The sequence below is a fragment of the Salvelinus sp. IW2-2015 genome, linkage group LG4q.1:29, assembly GCF_002910315.2.
Source record: "Salvelinus sp. IW2-2015 linkage group LG4q.1:29, ASM291031v2, whole genome shotgun sequence".
NCBI classification, from domain to species: domain Eukaryota; kingdom Metazoa; phylum Chordata; class Actinopteri; order Salmoniformes; family Salmonidae; genus Salvelinus; species Salvelinus sp. IW2-2015.
In genome coordinates this window covers 772,173-792,533 of record NC_036842.1, presented here as the reverse complement: position 1 = coordinate 792,533, position 20,361 = coordinate 772,173, and the positions used below count along the sequence as shown (strand labels likewise).

Here is a 20,361-nt window from a genome sequence, read left to right as displayed (position 1 = left end):
GTGTTCACCTTGCTGTTTGGCGGCCACCTCGCAGGAGACACTGGGGACATCACAGTAGAGGCCGGTCCATCCCGTCTGACACTGACAGGTGTACGAGGAGCCCTGCTGCCAACACGAGCCTCCGTTCTTACAGGGAGATGAGTCACACCACCGCACCAGGTTCTGCAAGCAGAGCAGGAACACATTAACACACACACTGTTGAGGGGACTACCACTATTACGTCTCAGTTGTTTCTAAGATGTTTTTTAAAATGTATTATATAAATAAAAATAGAGGGAAAATAATTATATACAAACACACACATAGAATTCCATGAAGCTCTGAAAATCAAATGCACTCAGGAGATATGGCTGCCTAGCCAGAACACATAAACCCACTGCCCTTAGTCAAGATGGCTGCCGCTCTGCCCATACCTGGCAGTTGACTCCAGTGTAGCCATGAGGGCAGGTACACTTGTAGGTGCCGTAGCTGTCCAGACAGGTGCCACCGTTGAGGCAGGGCTTGGAGTCACACTCGTTGATGTCGTGCTGGCAGTAGCTGCCTGTGAAGCCTGGCAGACACAGGCAGGTGAAGGTATTGATGCCATCCACGCAGGTGCCACCGTTGAAGCAAGAGCTAGAGAAAAAACACACAACAACGGACGAGTTTTGAGACTATAAGTATAGTAAACAAATGAGTTAAAAGGGATGTTAAAAGGATAGTTCACCTTTTTTTTTTTTACATTTTTGACTTGAGCTTATTTTAAAATGTTCTGTTTCTTCCAATCTGTTTTTAAAATTATTAGCTGGTTATTTAGCAACATCCAGAATAATCTGGTCAGCATTTTACTTAATTTTTTATTTTATTTAACCGTTATTTAACTAGGCAAGTCAGTTACAAACAAATTATTATTTACAATGATGGCCTAGGAACAGTGGGTTAACTGCCTTGTTCAGGGGCAGAACGACATGTTACTTGCCCAACACTCTAACCACTAGGCTACCCGCCGCCCCGAGCTTGAATCAAGCAATGTGGAAAGGGATTGTTTCTCTTAGGATGTATTCAAAAGCATTTTACATTTACATTTTTAGTAATTTAGTAGACATTCTTATCCAGAGACACTTAACAATTAGTGCACTCATCTAAAAAGATAGCTGGGCGAGACAACCACATCAGTCGTATAAATTAAGTTTTCCCTCAAAGTAGTTCAGCGAATTCAGCACTAGTAGGAAAAGACATGGGATTTATTTAAGATACTCTGAAGAGGTATGGTTTCTTGCAAAAAAGGGTCTCTTTCTCCGTGCTTTTGAATTGCCACTAATGGAAACACAGTATGTGAACTGCTCTCTGTACCTCTCTGTGCAGTCGGGGGTGTTATTCTCGCAGTTGATGCCACTGAAACCGGGTGGACAGGTGCAGGTGTAGGAGTTGACACAGTCGGTGCAGTTGGCCCCGTTCTTACACGGGTTGCTCTCGCACTCGTTAATGTCCTGCTCACACCTGCCACCACGGAACCCTGGCAGACAAGTGCACACAAAGCTGTCCACTCCATCTCTGCACAGACCTCCATTACTGCAGGGGTCTAGAAAGAGAACGCGAGAGAGATATGTAATCAGGTAAGGGATACAGTTGGGCCAAGTTCACTTTACAAGACAGAGGGAAGAGTTGACGTTTAGTTCCTTACTGGGCTTGCAGTCGTCGATGTCCGTCTCACACTTCTGGCCGGTGTAGCCCGGACGGCAGCTGCATCGGTAGCTGCCCACCATGTTGTGGCATGTGGCGCCGCTGCGGCAAGGACTTTTCACACATTCGTTGATGTCTATCTCGCATGTTTGACCTGAGAGAAGATAGGGGCAGTCAGTCTCTCGAAGAACACCCCTCTATTGGATGGATGGGTGGACAGATGGAAGAATAAACAGAACAGATGGATGGAGGAAGATATGAGTAGTTTACCTTGCCATCCCTCCGGACAGAGACAGGAGAAGCTCTGGTAGTCCTCTGACTCATGACACACTCCACCGTTCTTACAGGGCCGGGGGCTGCATGGGGCCAGCAGTGTCTCACACGTCTCACCTGGTAGGGATAGGAACACAACGCACACCTCAAACAAATGCCCTCAAGTGCTACAGGGAACCCATCACAGATCATTAATATATGTCTGTACGCTGTTTGAGTAAGAGCCATGAATGTTTGTTCCATTCATACATGTTTCTTTCATGTTACATTTCTATTTCACTCTCCACTTCCCTTTTGCAGTTAGACAACTTTGGAGAAGTACTACATCACGATTCAATGCTTTTAAACTCTTGGTAGAGTTGACTTCTTCAAAGTTGTTTTACAGCGAAATGAAAATGGCAGCATTGCATGATATTTCCCTTTTCTAGTAACATACGGAGGACTTTCCCCCATCAGTTTTTAAAGCCCACTTTTCCATCCACTTCCCTATCCATCTCCACAGTAACCAGAGGCCAGGCAGGAAGCTGCTTCCTGTTTCCTGCTATTGTTTAGCCCAGAGACAGGAAGAGGAAGTGGCCACGGGCTCCAGTTCCTAGTCCTCACGGTCTATAGCATGTTATTCCCACACACCCACACACAAGCGTACACACAAGCGTGCAAACACGCACACAGTTATCACAACATGGTAGACAGGGTGGATTTTTCCACAAATGATAGAGAGGAACAAATCATAAGGCCTGTTTCCACACAGTTAGTGGGCACTAGTCAACCTATTATTTCCTAAAATAACACTAAAAGTCTGCTAGAAATGTATTTTTATACCATTGTTCAAAAAGTCTTCTATTCTGGAGCCCCACAGGGCTTTCTGAGTAGAGGGCCAAACCAAAACCAGCCATAAGGCTACTGTACATGTCGTTAGGCCTATATGGCTCCGGGAAAATCAATGCGTTATCATACCGGTATAGGGCAGTAAGCAGTTGCACTTGTAGCCGGCCACGTCGTCAATGCAGGTGCCCTGGTTCAGGCAGGGGTTGGAGGCACACTCGTTGATGTTAGTTTGGCAGTTAGGGCCTAAGGCATGGCCGGGGATTAGAGAACACACATGGGTTAGAGTCGCAGATGTACGAGGGATGATACCCACCACACACAAACTCAGAGTTGCGGCATTGAGAGGGTTTTTATTTTTTATTTAACTAGGCAAGTCAGTTTAGAACAAATTCCTATTTACAATGACGGCCTACCAAAAAGCAAAAGGCCGCCTGCGGGGACGGGGGCTGGAATATAAAAAATAAATAAAAATATAGAACAAAACACACATCACGACAAGAGACACTACATAAAGAGAGACCTAAGACAACAACATAGCATGGCAGCAACACATGACAACACAGCATGGTAGCAACACAACATGGCAGCAGCACAAAACATGATACAATATTTCCCTTTTCTAGTCACATACGGGCACAAACAACAGCACAAAGGGCAAGAAGGTAGACACAACAATACATCACACAAAGCAGCCACAACTGTCAGTAAGAGTGTCCATGATTGAGTCTTTGAATGACAAGATTGAGAAAACTGTCCAATTTTAGTGTTTTGCAGCTCGTTCCAGTCGCTAGCTGCAGCGAACTGAAAAGAGGAGCGACCCAGGGATGTGTATGCTTTGGGGACCTTTAACAGAATGTGACTGGCAGAACGGTGTTGTATGTGGAGGACGAGGGCTGCAGTAGATATCTCAGATAAGGGGGAGAGTGAGGCCTAAGAGGGTTTTATAAATAAGCATCAACCAGTGGGTCTTGCGACAAGTATACAGAGATGCCCAGTTTACAGAGGAGTATAGAGTGCAGTGATGTGTCCTATAAGGAGCATTGGTGGCAAATCTGATGGCCGAATGGTAAAGACAATCTAGCCGTTCGAGAGCACCCTTACCTGCCGATCTATAAATTACGTCTCCGTAATCTAGCATGGGTAAAATAGTAATCTGAATCAAGGTTAGTTTGGCAGCTGGGGTGAAAGAGGAGTGTTAACGATAGAGGAAACCAAGTCTAGATTTAACTTGAGCCTGCAGCTTTGATATGTGCTGAAAGAAGGACAGTGCACCGTCTAGCCATACTCCCAAGTACTTGTATGAGATGACTACCTCAAGCCCAAACACCTGTGGGGAGAGGGGCATTCTTCTTACCAGACCACATGACCTTTGTTTTGGAGGTGTTCAGAACAAGGTTAAGGGTAGAGAAAGCTTGTTGGGCACTAAGAAAGCTTTGTTGTTGAGCGTTTAACACAAAATCCGGGGAGGGGCCAGCTGAGTATAAGACTGTTTTATCCGCATATAAATGGATGAGAGAGCTTCCTACTGCCTGAGCGATGTTGTTGATGTAAATTGAGAAGAGTGTGGGGCCTAGGATCGAGCCTTGAGGTACTCCCTTGTTGACAGGCAGTGGCTGAGACATCAGATGTTCTGACTTTATACACTGCACTCTTTGAGAGAGGTAGTTACCAGGACGATAACACCCAGGAACAGTCAACAAGGAGCTATTTGAAAGTTTAATGCTTAAAACCAGCAAATCAAATTGTTTGGGGACAGACTTGGTAGAGACAACCGAGCACTGAAGGTGTTCCTTGGTAAAGATTGCCACTCCACCACCTTTGGAAGATCGGTCTTGCCGAAGAAGGTTATATCCAGAAAGGTTAACATAAATGTCCAAAACACTCTTCCTTAAGCACGTCTCAATAATGACCAACACATCTGGATTGGAGCTGTGAACCCACATTTTCAATTGATCCATTTTAGGTAATAAGCTTCTAGTGTTAACTTGCAAGGTGTAAGAAGGTAGAGAAGAGCGAGAGAGGGAGGGGCAAAGGGAGAGAGACACGGAGATGATAGGGACAGTGAGAAACAGTAAGGGAAGACACGTTGAATTGAACTGACCACTGAAGCCGGCTCGGCAGCTACAAACATATCCACTGGTCATATCCTTGCAGGTGCCACCGTTCATACACGGGTTGGACTCACACTCGTTGTTGTTGATGTCACAGTTAGGCCCACCCCAGCCAGAGTCACAGAAACACCTGTAGCTGGAATACAGACAGAGAGAGGTAAGCGTGTGTGTGTGTGTGTGTGTGTGTGTGTGTGTGTGTGTGTGGTGTGTGTGTGTGTGGTGTGTGTGTGGTGTGTGCGTGCGCTCACCCATTGACCAGATCCTGGCAGCGGCCATGGATGCAGGGGTTGCTGCCACACTCGTCCACCTGCAACAGACAGGTGGCATCACTGTAGCCCTCTGGGCACAGGCACGTGAAGCTGTTGATGCTATCGATGCAGGTGCCACCGTTGTGACAGGGGTTGATGGCACACTCGTCGGTATTGATGTTGCACATGGCACCTGAAAATCCAACACAGCAGGGGGTGAGTTTTGATTCATTTATGGCCATTGTTTAAAGAAACCACAGCTGGACATACTGTTTTCTTCTCCCTCTCTCACTCTCTAATCCTTTGTTCGTTGCTGAGGTGATGGGGGGAGTCTGCACAACACACAGGGCCACATTACTAAAGGGTATATAGAGGCAGGGTGAGGCTGCCTGGCTAGCCGCTGGAGATTAGCAGTGAGGCCTTTCCCTCTCCCTACCCATTGAATAATAAGATGTGCTCTGGTGAGGAGGGAGAAGGAATGTTTCAGCTGGATCTGAGGGGGTGTAAGCTCAGATATTTTATACCAGTGACAATGGGACACACAAAGCCTCTCGCCACCCCCTCCTCCTCGCCTCATAGGGGGAACTGTGGAGGAGGGAGGGAGGGCCACCTTAACCCAGGGCTGGTAAGGAGAAACAGAATGGCCAGGCCCCATTTCACACGCCGGTGAGCAACAATTACACCCCCCCCCCCCATCAATCAGAAAGGGGAGGGCCCAACTGCCTGCTCTACAACTACAATGGCCCTCTGTCTGTGAGCCCTGCCCCTCGACACTCACACAACAGAGGAAAGAGGACAAAAAGACAGAGGAGCAAGGGGGCAGCAGCAGCTTGCCGCGACCCTCCCAACCTAAGAGTTTATTAAATATTCACAGACACACACAAATGTGACACGTACGTACGTACACACACACACACACACGTAGAGAAAACAGGTCCTACAGGGTTTTGAAACAGGAGCCCCATGGGAACAAGTGGACTGGAATTGTTATTCCACAAATGGTTTGGGCTAAATAATCCACCTTTTCTTCACTGACACCGGGAAACGTATAAAAGGGTCAGCTGCTTAGGTGTAAAAACACACTTCATACAGACCAGGTGCACATGCAGCAGATGTGTGTGTGTTTGTGTGTGTGTCTGTGTGTGTGTCTGTGTGTGTGAGAGAGAGAGTAGTTGCATGTGTGTGTATCAGGTTTGGGGCTGCCTCTCTGTTCTCCCGCCTTGTCCCACACAGGGAATGTGACACCACTCTTCTTTTTCAGTCAGCTCACTGGCCCCCTCCCTTCCCCCTTTCTTCCACCTGCCCCAGATTCTCCCGTCGACCCAGTGCTCACCTGCGTAACCCGGCTCACATGCACACTCGTAGCTGTTGATCTTGTCAATGCACCTCCCGTAGTCACAGGGCTTGCTCTTACAGTCATCCAGATTCACCTCACAGTTAAAGCCTGTCAAACAACCAAAGTAGGGGGGTACAATGTCACTAACACGGGCAGAGCTTCGCACATATGCCTGGATGTGGCTGCCTGTGTTGGAAAATGTGTAGGATTGTAGTATGGTGTGTGCATGTGTGTGTCTGCCTGCCTGTGTGGATGCGTATCTCTGTGTGTCTTCCTGGATGCGCGTGCGTGCGTGTGTGTGTGTGTGAGAGTCTGAGTTTTTGTACCTGCAGTGCCTTTGGGGCATGTGCAGATGTAAGTGTTCTCCCTGTCCTGACAGGTGCCTCCGTTCTGACATGGCTGGCTCAGACACTCGTTGATGTTGGTCTCGCACAGGCGGCCCGTGTAACCAGGGTGACAGTAGCAGGTGAAGGTGGCCAGGCCGTCCTTACACGTGCCATAGTGACAGGGGTCCGAGTAACACTCGTTGATGTCAGTCTCACAGTGCTGTCCAGAGTAACCTGGAAAGGAGGAGAAGATAGTTCTAAACCTTTCTCCAGAAGTGTGCCCTCGTTCACTCCCCCTCGTGCATTTCAAAAGCATTGGATTGGTGCAAGCATAGCTGGAAGGAGTTTCCACCATATTCCTCACACCAATCCATGTATTTTAAATCCATGAAAGGGAGTGTATGAGTGCACATTTCAGAATAAGGGTAGTCAGAACATAGCTTATGTTCTAGGATGAAGAGGTCTTAGAGGGGGAAATTCCGCCGAACCAAAGGAAGCCTATCGATGAACCTTGGCTTGGCCTTGGTCCATGTAACCACCTTATAAAGTGTATTAATTTAAACACAAGAATTGAGCCTCAAACCGTTCTGACCATGTGCTAGCCGACTGTACCTTCAGTGCATTCACATGAGTATTTGTTAGGGCCGTCGGTACACTTGGCTCCGTTCATGCAGGGCGTGCTGGCACACTCATCGATGTCAACCTGACAAAGACCACCAGAGAAGCCTGGACAGGGAAGAATATATATATATCAGCCATATACCTTTTTGTTGTCGTTTTCTGTGCTGTTTTGCTATTCTTACAGTTTTGTTATTTGTCTCGTATCGAATCCAAGTTAATGTACATCTAACATGGGGCGGCAGCATAGCCTAGTGGTTAAAGCGTTGGACTAGTAGCCGAAAGGTTGCAAGATCGAATCCCCGAGCTGACAAGGTACAAATCTGTCGTTCTGACCCTGAACAAGGCAGTTAACACACTGTTCCTAGGCCGTCATTGAAAATAAGAATTTGTTCTTAACTGACTTGCCTAGTTAAATAAAGGTAAAATATAAAAACATGATTTGTGGGCTACAACCTTTTCTTCCCAATTTTGTGATATCCAATTGGTAGTAACAGTCTTGTCCCATTGCGGCAACTCCCCTATGGACTCGAGAGAGGCGAAGGTCGAGAGCCATGCCTCCTCCGAAACACGACCCTGCCAAGCCGCACTGCTTCTTGACACACTGCTCGCTTAACCCGGAAGCCAGCCGCACCAATGTGTCGGAGGAAACACCATCTAGCTGGCGACCGAAGTCAGCTTGCAGGCGCCCGGCCTCCCACAGGAGTCACTAGTGCACGATGGGGACAAGGACATCCTGGCCCGGCCAAACCCTCGCAAATTGTGCGCTATCTTATGGGTCTCCCGGTCACGGCCATCGGAGACACAGCCTGTGATCGAATCTGGGTCTGTAGTGATGCCTCAAGCACTGTGATGCAGTGCCTTAGACCACTGCGGCACTCGGGAGGCCCGGGACAGTTTTTTAGATTCAAATCCTGTGTTGTCTTGGAAAGCATTTACCCTATGATACATTAAAGAGTTGTCAAAATAATACCAGCGTATAAACATATTGCTGTCATGTAAAGATGCACATTTCTCACGTCTCGTACGCGACCACTAGATTTACACCCCTGCAAGCAGTACACTCTGAACAGAATTGTCTCTTCAAGCCAAATGCTCATACAGTACTTTACATTTTTTTTTATAGCAGAACAATGTTTTGCAACAGCACAAATGTCGACATTTTCCTTTTATTTGAGATATGCTTTATTAGCTTTTTCTCTGAAAGTGCACCAATAGCCTGTTACATTCTGAAATTGACGCCGTAGCATGAAAAAAAATGAAGAAAGGAATCTCAGAACAATGCACTGGCAAGCAGCATCAACTCCCCAGTGAATTAACAGTTTTCAGCCGGATTTTGTTTTTACCTCATGTAATGATTTGCATATTGATAAAATGAAGCCTGGTTTGTCCTAAGGTAACTTAAATATGCTAAAGTTATAATGTACGCCTAAAAGATATCTATCTAATGTTAGCTTAATGTAATTGCGCTCTTAATTATTTTAATACATCTTTCAAACGTAATCCAGCCTTTATTGTGGCTCTAAAGTGCATGAGTTAGAGGGGAAAATGGAAAAAGGAAGGTTAAACTAATTTGCATCTAAAGTAGGTCTGGAGGACCCTGGACTTTATAACGATACCCCCCTCAACACACACACAACCCATATAGCAGGAGCTCCAAATACACACTTGCACACCCCACCACCCCTTATACCCCCCCTCTTTGGGCACTAAGGTCTTACGCAAACTGTTTTGCCTGATAATTATGCTGATGTCCAGGTGACCTTGTTATTACCACCCTCCCTGCCCTCATCAGAAATGCCTACACTAGTTAACCTCAGAAAATTATTAATCACACACACACACACACACACACACACACACTATGGTAATCATTCACTTTACTTCACCCTCCAGTGACCCCACTTCCACCCAAACCTATCAGGAGCTGAGGACCCCCACCCTCCATCTACTCCTCCAACTCTCCCCCTCCTTGTACACCTTTCTTCCTCCATTCCTCCTTTCATTCATCAATTCCTTCCTCCCGCCAACTCTCTCTCTGGGCCATCTCTCTCACCTTTGTGGCACTCGCAGTGGAAGGAGTTGATCCTGTCGATGCACTTGCCGTTGTTCAGACAGGGCATGCTGGCACACTCGTCAGTGTTGATCTGGCAAAACACCCCCTCATAACCTGAACACACACGTTTATGACAATATTACAGAAACAGTTTCAGGTAACATTACTTTGAGTTCACAGGCTCAAATATTTTGCCATTTTTAGATAGCCAGTATTGTCTTGTGTAGCAGGGGCAGAGAACTGAACTCCAATCATGAACAATTATTCTTACAACTAACAACATGTCAAAGTGTCTATGTCAGTAAGACAGTGTTACAAACCAAAATATCCCCCTAAATGGTACATTTCAATGTGTCATCGTACCTGGCATGCAGATGCAGTGGAATCCTCCAATCTGGTCCAGGCATGTGGCATCGTTCTGACAGGGGTTGGACATGCACTCGTTGACATCCATCTCGCACCGCGGGCCCTCGTAACCCTGGAGACACTTGCACTGGAACGAGCCTTTAGTGTTCAGGCAGCGCCCACCGTGCTCGCAAGGGTTGGCGCCTGAAACGTCAAACACAGGATATACATCAGCACTTATATCCCCACTTTCACCCTGTGCAATGTCTCTATCGTTAACACACGAGGTAGATATAAAGATCCAGTTCCCATAAAGAGCACTTCAGTGTTCTAATGCCAAAATATTACCAAAATGCATAACCGTCACACTGACAATTATTTATTTTTATTTAACCTTTATGTATCCAAGTTCGTCTAATTGAAAATCTCTCAAGGGAGTGTTTGGCAAATAGCACATTGGCAGAGTTTGTCATCCTGAATGTTCAGAGACAGGTACCTTTCTATAGAGAATGAGAACAGGAGCAGAGAAAGAAGTCACTCGCCTAAGGAACACTCGTCGATGTCCTGGTTGCATGCAGAGCCGGTGTAACCTGGAGGGCAGGTACAGATGGCTTTCCCGTTGACAGGATTGGTGTCACAGTTAGAGCCTTTCTGACACGGGTTACTGATGCAGGCGTCGTCAAGATGGCACAGTAAACCTGAGGAAAGACAAATGATGAGGAATGGGATTTGTATAGGTAGTGCATTTCCAGGGGCACAACATGCTTTCTATTGTAAAGGGGGAGATTTGACTCACCTCATCAACTAACATTGTGAAGCACCATCCTGAAAATAGTCTCTCAATATTGTCAAGCAACTATCATGGGGGTGTAACCAGGCCACCTCAGTTCAGTGTGGCCTGGTATGCAAAGCTCTCAACAGTTTCTCGTTTTTAAATCTTCCTCCAATGTGTGTGTGTGTGTGTGGTTAGTGTGGGACAGGCGAGGTCGTAGTACCTGTGCGCCCATGTGGACACTCGCAGAAGAAGGAGGCGACGCGGTCGTGGCATGTGGCACCGTGATAACAGGCTGCGCTGGCACAGTCGTCGATGTTCTCACTGCAGTCATCGCCCGTCCAGCCGTTGACACAGACACAGTGGAAGCTGCCATAGGTGTCGTGGCACGTACCGCCGTTCTGGCACGTGTTTGGCATCATCTCACACTCATCCACATTCTCGGTACAGAACTGGCCTGGAGAGCAGAGGGCAAGGATTACATTATGCAGGGGGCCATAAGAGATTGATATAGGGCCAATGTGGGTGGAATCTCAAGTTCATTTTTTTTCTTCTAGAGACCATGTCCATCTTGAAGATTGGAGGGTTTGGTATAAAGGTTACCTGTAAAGTGAGGGGGGCACTGGCAGTTGTAGGTGTTGACCCCATCCACACACAAGCCACCATTCTGACAGTTGTGGCCTGGGCAGTCATCAATGTTGTGATCACAATTCTGACTTGTAAATCCTGAGAGTGAGTGAGAGAGTGAGGGTTGAGAGAGGGGCAGAAAGAAGAGGCAATAGGGAAAGAAAAGGGAAAAAAAGACATGTCATTCATAGAAACCAGTAACAATTTCACTACACATAATTCAGACCCACCTTTCTTCTTATTGTTTACAATCCTTTATAACCAGAGATAAGATCTGCATATTCCCATGGCCATCTGCTTGAATCTACAGCCTACCTCCTTGCACGCTTCAAAGGCTCCCTGCGTAGCATGTAGCCATTTTACAAATCAAAACTCAAAGCTTAACGATCAACCCAAAGCGGCGTAGGTTTCCTGCTCGCCTCACTCTCTGTCTGCGTTCTATCACAAAGACACACGAGAGCGGCATGCCGCGGGTTACATTTGAACTCTTGGTTAAAATGTTAAAATGCATGCACACACACACATTTATCCAAACCGTCCTTCACTCAGAACCTTTGGGATTGGTCTGCAGGTGACTCGACTTTGATTCCCGCTGAAACCTCAACGTTTAGGCCGACAACACCAACCGCATGCTTCACTATCATCAGGAGGAAGGGATTGATAAGGGCACAAATGAAGGAAAAAATTCGGAGAACACCGTCTGTTTCCGAGTCGCTGGGAATGAGGGAGTCTCGGCAGCTGCGTGCAGAACTCCACAGCAGAGCCACAAACAGACACAGCCACCATGCATGAACCACCATTAGGGCAGTGGCGGTCATGACATCTTGTCAGCCGATGATTGTAATGCAAATAACTGCTGGCCTCACGGTAATTGACCAATAATTACCATAAACACATTTAGCATCTCGGCTTCCATGCATAGCCTACAAACCACTGATGCAGACCATTGGAACAATTACATGAATCCATTTAATATAGACTACACAGTCACAATAAATCAATGTTTTGTTTTTTTAGACGGATCTAAAGAAACATGAAATGAAGAAAATGTTGTCTATTTCAGAAGAACAGAATATAATATTCTGGGCTGTCCTTATGTTAGGCCCTGATCTGGCTATGCCATATGGCTGTGGGCTAAACAGTTCATTTAACAGACAAGATTTGTTTCGAATTGTATATTATTTTATAGGATGAAGAACACAGTTGAACATAGATGAATAAAATAGAAAGGATATTTTCTACAAAAGATTTCCGAGGGCGTGTGCACATGCAGCTGTTCTGTGTTGAGCAGTTAACAAAGAAACAGGTCCTCCTATATGCCTACGTTTTTAATATGCAAGCATAAGCAGCGAGTCCATAAGGATAGGGGAATTAAATTGCCAAAATTACAGTGCATTCGGAAAGCATTTAATTTTTCCACATTTTGTTACGTTACAGGCTTTTCTAAAAATGTATTCAATATACAGTTGAAGTTGGAAGTTTACATACACCTTAGCCAAATACATTTGAACTCAGTTTTTCACAATTCCTGACATTTAATCCTAGTAAAAATCCCATGTCTTAAGTCGGTTAGGATCACCACTTTATTTTAAGAATGTGAAATGTCAGAATAATAGTAGAGAGAATGATTTCTTTCAGCTTTTATTTCTTTCATCACATTCCCAGTGGGTCAGAAGTTTACATACAGTCAATTAGTATTTGGTAGCATTGCCTTTAAATTGTTTAACTTGGGTCAAACGTTTCAGGAAACCTTCCACAAGCTTCCCACAATAAGTTGGGAGAATTTTGGCCCATTCCTCCTGACAGAGCTGGTGTAACTGAGTCAGTTTTGTAGACCTCCTTGCTCGCACACGCTTTTTCAGTTCTGATCACAAATTTTCTATAGGATTGAGGTCAGGGCTTTGTGACGGCCACTCCAATACCTTGACTTTGTTGTCCTTAAGCCATTTTGCCACAACTTTGGAAGTATGCTTGGGATCATTGTCCATTTGGGAGATCCATTTGCGACCAAGCTTTAACTTCCTGACTGATGTCTCGAGATGTTGCGTCAATATATCCACATAATGTTCCTCCCTCATGATACCATCTATTTTGTGAAGTGCACCAGTCCCTCCTGCAGCAAAGCACCCCCACAACATGATGCTGCCACCCCCGTGCTTCACGTTTGGGATGCTATTCTTCGGCTTGCAAGCATCCCCTTTTTCCTCCAAACAGAACAATGGTCAGAAGCTTCTAAACTTAGTGTATGTAAATGTCTGACCCACTGGAATTGTGATACAGTGAAATATAAGTTAAATAATCTGTCCTTTAGAATTGTTGGAAAAATGACTTGTGTCATGCACAAAGTAGATAGTTTGTTAACAAGAAATGTGTGGAGTGGTTGAAAAACAAGTTTTAATGACTCCAACCTAAGTGTATGTAAACTTCCAACTTCAACTGTATATTTTTCATCAATCTACACACAATACCCCATACTGACAAAGCAAAAACAGGTTTTTAGAAATGTTTGCAAATTTGTTAATCATAAAAAAACAGAAATACCTTATTTACATAAGTATGCAGACCCTTTGTTATGAGTCTTGAAATTGAGCTCAGGTGCATCCTGTTTCCATTGATCATCCTTGAGATGTTTCTACAACTTGATTGGAGTCCACCAGTGGTATATTCAATTGATTGGATATGATTTGGAAAGGCACACACCTGTCTATATAAGGTCCCACAGTTGACAGCGCATGTCCGAGCAAAAACCAAGCCATGAGGTCGAAGGAATTGTCCGTAGAGCTCTGAGACAGGATTGTGTCGAGGCACAGATCTGAGGAAGGGTACCAAAACATTTCTGCAGCATTGAAGGTCCCCAAGAACACAGTGGCCTCCATCATTCTTAAATGGAAGAAGTTTGGAACCAGCAAGACTCTTCCGAAAGCTGGCCACCCGGACAAACTGAGCAATCAGGGGAGAAGGACCTTGGTGAGGGAGGTGAACAAGAACCCAATGGCCACTGACAGAGCTCTAGAGTTCCCCTGTGGAGATAGGAGAACCTTCCAGAAGGACAACCATCTCTGCAGCACTCCACCAATCAGGCCTTTATGGTAGAGTGGCCAGATGGAAGCCACTCCTCAGTAAAAGGCACGTGATAGCCCACTTGGAGTTTGTCAAAAGGCACCTATAGGACTCTCAGACCATGAGAAACAAGATTCTCTGGTCTGATGAAACCAATATTGAACTTTTTGTCCTGAATGCCAAGCGTCACATCTGGAGGAAACCTAACACCATCCCCACAGTGAAGCATGTTGGTGGCAGCATCATGCTGTGGGGATGTTTTTCAGCGGCAGGGACCGGGAGTCTAGTCAGGAATCAGGATCGAGGGAAAGATGAACGGAGTAACAGGACAACGACCCTGAGCACACAGCCAAGACAACGCAGGAGTGGCTTCGGGACAAGTCTCTGAATGTCCTTGAGGCCCAGCCGGAGCCTGAACCCAATCGAACATCTCTGGAGAGACCTGAAAAAAGTTGTGCAGCGACGCTCCCCATCCAACCAGACAGAGCTTGAGAGGATCTGCAGAAAAGAATGGGAGAAACTCCCCAAATACAGGTGTGCCAAGCTTGTAGCGTCATACTAAAGAAGGCCTGAGGCTGTTAACGCTGCCAAAGGTGCTTCAACAAAGTACTGAGTAAAGGCCCTGAATACTTATGTAAATGTGATACATTTTTTATTTCTATACATTTGCAAAAATGTCTAAAAACCAGCTTTTGCTTTGTCATTATGGGGTATTGTGTGTAGTTAGATAAATGGGAGAAAAACGATGTAATCAATTTTAGAATAAGGCTGTAACGTAACAAAGTGTGGAAAAAGTCAAGGGGTTTGAAAACTTTCCAAATGCACTTTGTTGGAAGGTGAACCTTTGCCCCAGTCTGAGGGGCGATAGGCTAATTAGCCTACTCCTGTCAAAACAGAAATAAATAAAATAATTCAAAATAGGCTACTAAAGCATGATTTGGATCAGTAGCTTCTTAAAAAAATACATAGTGGATTGTTTTAAATCACAGTGCCTACAGTCAGAAGGAAAGGCAGCGCGTGCAATTTGGGAAGATTATTGTTGAGTTGCGACTGTCTGAAAAGTTGAGCGGCAAAGCTCATATCGCAATATTTCATAATACAATGCAGGAAAACATAATTTGGTAAGCAAATGGTTATTGCTGTAAAGAGAACACAATAAAAATACTAATCTGTCTTTTAGTTATCAAAATTCTCAACTTAATTGACCGAACAACAGTATAGCCTATATTATTGGAACAGAACATTTTCACTATCCATCATTGTTGGGTCAGTGCTACTTAAAGGTTTGTTTTTTTACAATTTCCTCCTCCAGTTTAGATGAACGTCATATTCTGTGTCTCGCCTTCTCTTAGGCCTATTATATGGTCGCTTTTATTGTATCTATTTGTCAGTATCAGTCGAGTAGGCTAACTTGTAATTTGTTGAATAAAAAAAGATTATGCTAATGTCTCCAGTCATATAAGCTATGTGAGAGACTGATCAACAACTACAGGAAGCACTGGTAGCAGTCATTGCAGCTAAAGGTGGCAAAACCAGTTATTGAGTATAAGGGGACAATTACTTTCTCACAAAAGGGGAACTTGATGATGCATAACTTTGTTAATTAAATAAATAAAATAAGTATACTTTGTTATCTCAGGTTCCCTTTATCGAATATGAGGTTTTGGTTGAAGATCTGATAACATTCAGTATTAAAAAAAATGAAAATCAGAAAAGGGGGCAAATACTTTTTCATGGCACTGTACATTTGGAGTTATTTTGTCACTTTAGTTGTGATACAAACCTTAACACATATGGAATCATGTAGTAACCAAAAAAGTGTTTTTTGAGATTCTTCAAAGTAGCCACCCGTTGCCTTGATGAAAGCTTTGCACACTCTAGGCATTCTCTCTTCATGAGGTAGTCACCTGGAATGCATTTCAATTAACAGGTGTGCCTTGTTAAAAGCTAATTTGTGGAATTTCTTTCCTTCTTAATGTGTTTGAGCCAAATCAGTTGTGTTGTGACAAGGTAGGGGTGGTATACAGAATATAGCCCTATTTGGTAAAAGACCAAGTCCATATTATGGCAAGACAGTCCATCATTGCTTTACATGAAGGTCAGTCAATCTGGAAAATGTCAAGAACTTTGAAAGTTTCTTCAAGTGCAGACGCAAAACCCATCAGGCACTATGATGAAACTGGCTCTCATGAGGACCGCCCCAGCAAAGGAAGACCGAGAGTTACCTCTGCTGCAGGAGATAAGTACATACGAGTTACCAGCCTCAGAAATTACAGCCGAAATAAATGCTTCACATAATTCAAGTAACAGACACATCTCAACATCAACTGTTCAGAGGAGAATGCGTGAATCAGGCCTTTATAGTTGAATTGCTGCAAAGAAACCACTACTAAAGGACACCAATAATAAGAAGAGACTTGCTTGGGCCAAGAAACACGAGAAATGGACATTAGACCGGTGGAAATCTGTCCTTTGGTCTGATGAGTCCAAATATGAGATTTTTGGTTCCAACCGCCGTGTCTTTGTGAGATGCAGAGAAATTTTACAGATGATCTCCGCATGTGTGGTTCCCACCATGAAGCATGGAGGAGGAGGTGTGAAGGTGCTTTGCTGGTGACACTGTCTGTGATTAATTTAGAATTCATGGCACATTTAAACAGCATGGCTACCACAGCATTCTGCAACATTACGCCATCCCATCTGGTTTGCGCTAAGTGGGACTATCATTTGTTTTTCAACGGGGCAATGACCCAAAACACACCTCCAGGCTGTGTAAGGTCTATTTGTCCAAGAAGGAGAGTGATAGAGTGCTGCATCAGATGTCCTGGCCTCCACAATCACCCGACCTCAACCCAATTGAGATGGTTTGGGATGAGTTGGACAACAGAGTGAAGAAAAAGCAGCCAACAAGTGCTCAGCATGTGGGAACTCCTTCAAGAATGTTGTTAAAGTATTCCTCATTAAGCTGGTTCAGAGAATTCCAAGAGTGTGCAAAGCTGTCATCAAGGCAAAGGGTGGCTACTTTGAAGAATCTCAAATATATTTTGATTTGTTTAACACTTTCTTGGTTACATCATGATTCCATATATGTTATTTCATAGTTTTGATGTCTTCACTATTTTTATACAATGTAAAAAAAGAAAAAGAAAGAAAAACCCTTGAATGAGTAGGTTTGTACAAACTTTTGACTGGTACCGTATGCGTGAAATTATTGATTGATTTTTGATTTAGAATAGACCAATATCATGCACCTGTCGGAACAAGGGCAGGAAGAAAAAATGCACTAAAATAGCGAATGGGGGACGCTTTTCCAGTGGTTCCTTTTCATGCCAACCAGGAAGGCTATACTTCTGTTGTAAAGCGAAAGCAATGTGCTTAATATTAGGAAAGTTGAGAAGTAAATATAGAAGGCCTAGCCTGCATAAAGCTGATGGGATCCTCTTATTAGTAGAGGCCATCAAAACTCTGTTCTCACTCAATTGCATAGTCTATATAAATGCTGCGCAACATGAGCTCATGGGCTCTCATGAAGTGTTTGATTTGATTTTCGATTGCATTTGTGTTGCTGTCAGAGTGATTAGAGGGACAATAGATCACGGAGAACCAGGCCATTAGCAACTGGCAGTTAGCAAGCACTAGTAGGCTACTAATGACCACCAGTAGCATCAGAGCACAGTTTTGGAGAAGCCTAGTTACTGTGACTAAACAGTCAGGTGGAATTTGACTGCGACTTTCACCATAACAGCCCTAACCACCATTAATCACTATCTTACAAAACAGCTCTACAACTGTAGTTCTCCCACCAAGGGGGTATCACAATTGGCTTGTCAAACCGTTTGGAAACAGGAAACCTGTGTGATGTGTGATGTGTGTGTGAGTAGTTATCAGGGGGAACCCAGCTAGCACATAGCGTTCGTAGAACCATATGTTTCTTAGAGATTGGTGAGAGCGTGCTTGTCCTATGATTATTTTGCATACAACCTTTGCACAACTGGGAATGGTGCAGGATAGTTGCTTGGCCTTAGAACATTCTCAGCACATTTAAGGAACTTGACAAAAAAAAGAAAAGATTCTCTGTAATTCATTACTTTCGTAAACGTTCAAACATGGTTACATTTCATTAAAATGTTGGTAATATTCAAGGAACGTTCTCCAATTGGTATGACTTTGAGAATGTTCTAAAATATTTCAGAGAATTCTAAGAAACAACGTTCTTCTGTGGGAATTTCAGTACTTCACCATAACGTTTCCTACAGGTTTCCTCATGGTTCTACTTAAAGGCATGTTTTCAGAACCTCCCAGCAACCTATAAATTAACATTCCCAGAACAGGCAAAATTTTCCCTTCCGTTACCGAACATTTAAAAAAGTTCAGTTTTACAGGTCAGGAAACTTATGGTTTTGTTCCCAGAACCAATGGGAAACCAAAAACGTACGTTCCCTCAACTTCCAAGGAACTAAATGTGTTAGCTGGGAAACGTCTGCGGAATAACATCCTGCCAGCAGAAACCAGAGACTAGCAAAGCCCTATATCCACCAATCACATCCAAGCTACAACAGCTCTCTATTAATCAATTCCTTACAGTACCTCTTTGGTATACACAAATGATTGAAAGGTCAACGCCAGGCAGGCTCAAACAGGCACAGATAAAGTATTTTAATAGATTTGAGCAAAGGGGTGAAGGGTTACCTGGCAGGCAGCTGCAGTCATAGGTGGTGTCCCCCTTCTGCACGCAAGTGCCCCCATTGTGGCAGGGAGAGGGGCTGCAGGGCATGTAGGGGGTCTCGCAGTTGGCACCCGTGTACTCCTGGGGGCAGCGGCAGTGGTAGGAGCCCACCTCATTCACACACATGCCCCCGTTGCGACAGGGTGACGACATCTGGGCACACTCATTGACGTCCTGCTTGCAGGTCTGGCCATGAAAGGCGGGCAGGCACGCGCAGATGTAGTGGGACTCGAAGGGTGAGCATTGTCCACCGTTGGCACAGGGGTTGGATGCACAGGGGTTGGCAATCTGGCATGTCTTCCCTAGAGGAGGAGGACAGGATGACAACAAAGAAAAACAAACAATGAAATAACATCAAACATACCTGCATGAACAAGTATTTCATTTGGTTACTTCATTTAGGCCATACCCAGCTAGCACATAATGTTCTGAAAACCATATGTTAGAGCTTGGTGATAGCATGGTTGTCCTATGGTTATTCTGCATAACAACCTTACCACAACCTCCTGGGAATGGTGCAGGATAGTTGATTGGCTTTTGAACACATTTAAGGAACTTGAAAAAGTATACGTTATTTTCTTGGTATCTCATTAGCCCGGTTGCAGTCTCTGTTCAGCTACTACATTCCACTCCTATCATTTCCCAAGGAGACTGGCCTTTCGGCAATCATCAAATATGAACATTGTATCATTAATGAGCTCGAGGAGATCAGAGGATTTGATCCTGATTCAATAACCCTCACAGCTATCATCCAATCACAATATTTATGCAAAGTCAATTGATAGGAAAACTTAACTTAATTTATACATTTGATTGGAAACATTGTAAACATTGGGCATGCTGACAAAATACATGTGTTTGTAAACATAAACATTGGGCGTGTGGAGAACAGAAGATACCCGTTGATTGCATTTTTACCACCAGCCAATGTGATCACATCACACCAGAGAAGCTCTTGCCATTCAAACTTCCCTGACAGTTCATTGGGAAAGCAGTAGCCTATTTTATATCCAGCAAGCAAGATGCCTCTTTCCTCAAATCAATTTAATTGCTCAAAATAAGTGACCAAACTATATTGCTACTTCTGGGACAAGAATTGGGCTAGGCTACTGGTTCAATAGCTATAAGGCTAGGCTACTGGTTCAATAGCTATTTGTCTGACGCCCGTTTTGTGCCAATTAATTGATCTCCAAATCGTCAGTTTAATTAAATGTGCAATAAAAAAAAGCATAGTGCCTAGGTCTATTTAATGAAACTGGCTGACAGTGGCTGTTGACGTAGGCAACAGATTGCAAAGCAGGGAATCCCCGATTCCTCACTGAGTTCGTCTGATCCAAAAATTGCATATCAAACGCAAGTGCCCTGTCCAGCA

General features: G+C 44.5%; 1 protein-coding gene across 1 annotated transcript in view; it reads right to left on the bottom strand.

Annotated features, from left to right (window-relative positions):
- LOC111961213 (neurogenic locus notch homolog protein 1) overlaps positions 1-20,361 on the bottom strand; it is a 57,593-nt gene that overhangs the window by 16,890 nt on the left and 20,342 nt on the right. Inside the window, exons 4-20 of the mRNA XM_023983295.2 lie at positions 18,953-19,291; positions 11,180-11,302; positions 10,800-11,033; positions 10,347-10,502; positions 9,823-10,008; positions 9,460-9,573; positions 7,398-7,511; positions 6,786-7,019; positions 6,457-6,567; positions 5,124-5,316; positions 4,866-5,011; positions 2,894-3,007; positions 1,934-2,053; positions 1,665-1,817; positions 1,334-1,562; positions 415-616; positions 9-162 (exon numbers count right to left, since the gene is read on the bottom strand). Coding sequence (XP_023839063.1) covers positions 9-162; positions 415-616; positions 1,334-1,562; positions 1,665-1,817; positions 1,934-2,053; positions 2,894-3,007; positions 4,866-5,011; positions 5,124-5,316; positions 6,457-6,567; positions 6,786-7,019; positions 7,398-7,511; positions 9,460-9,573; positions 9,823-10,008; positions 10,347-10,502; positions 10,800-11,033; positions 11,180-11,302; positions 18,953-19,291 — 2,922 coding nt within the window. The remainder of the gene's footprint in view (positions 1-8; positions 163-414; positions 617-1,333; positions 1,563-1,664; positions 1,818-1,933; positions 2,054-2,893; positions 3,008-4,865; positions 5,012-5,123; positions 5,317-6,456; positions 6,568-6,785; positions 7,020-7,397; positions 7,512-9,459; positions 9,574-9,822; positions 10,009-10,346; positions 10,503-10,799; positions 11,034-11,179; positions 11,303-18,952; positions 19,292-20,361) is intronic.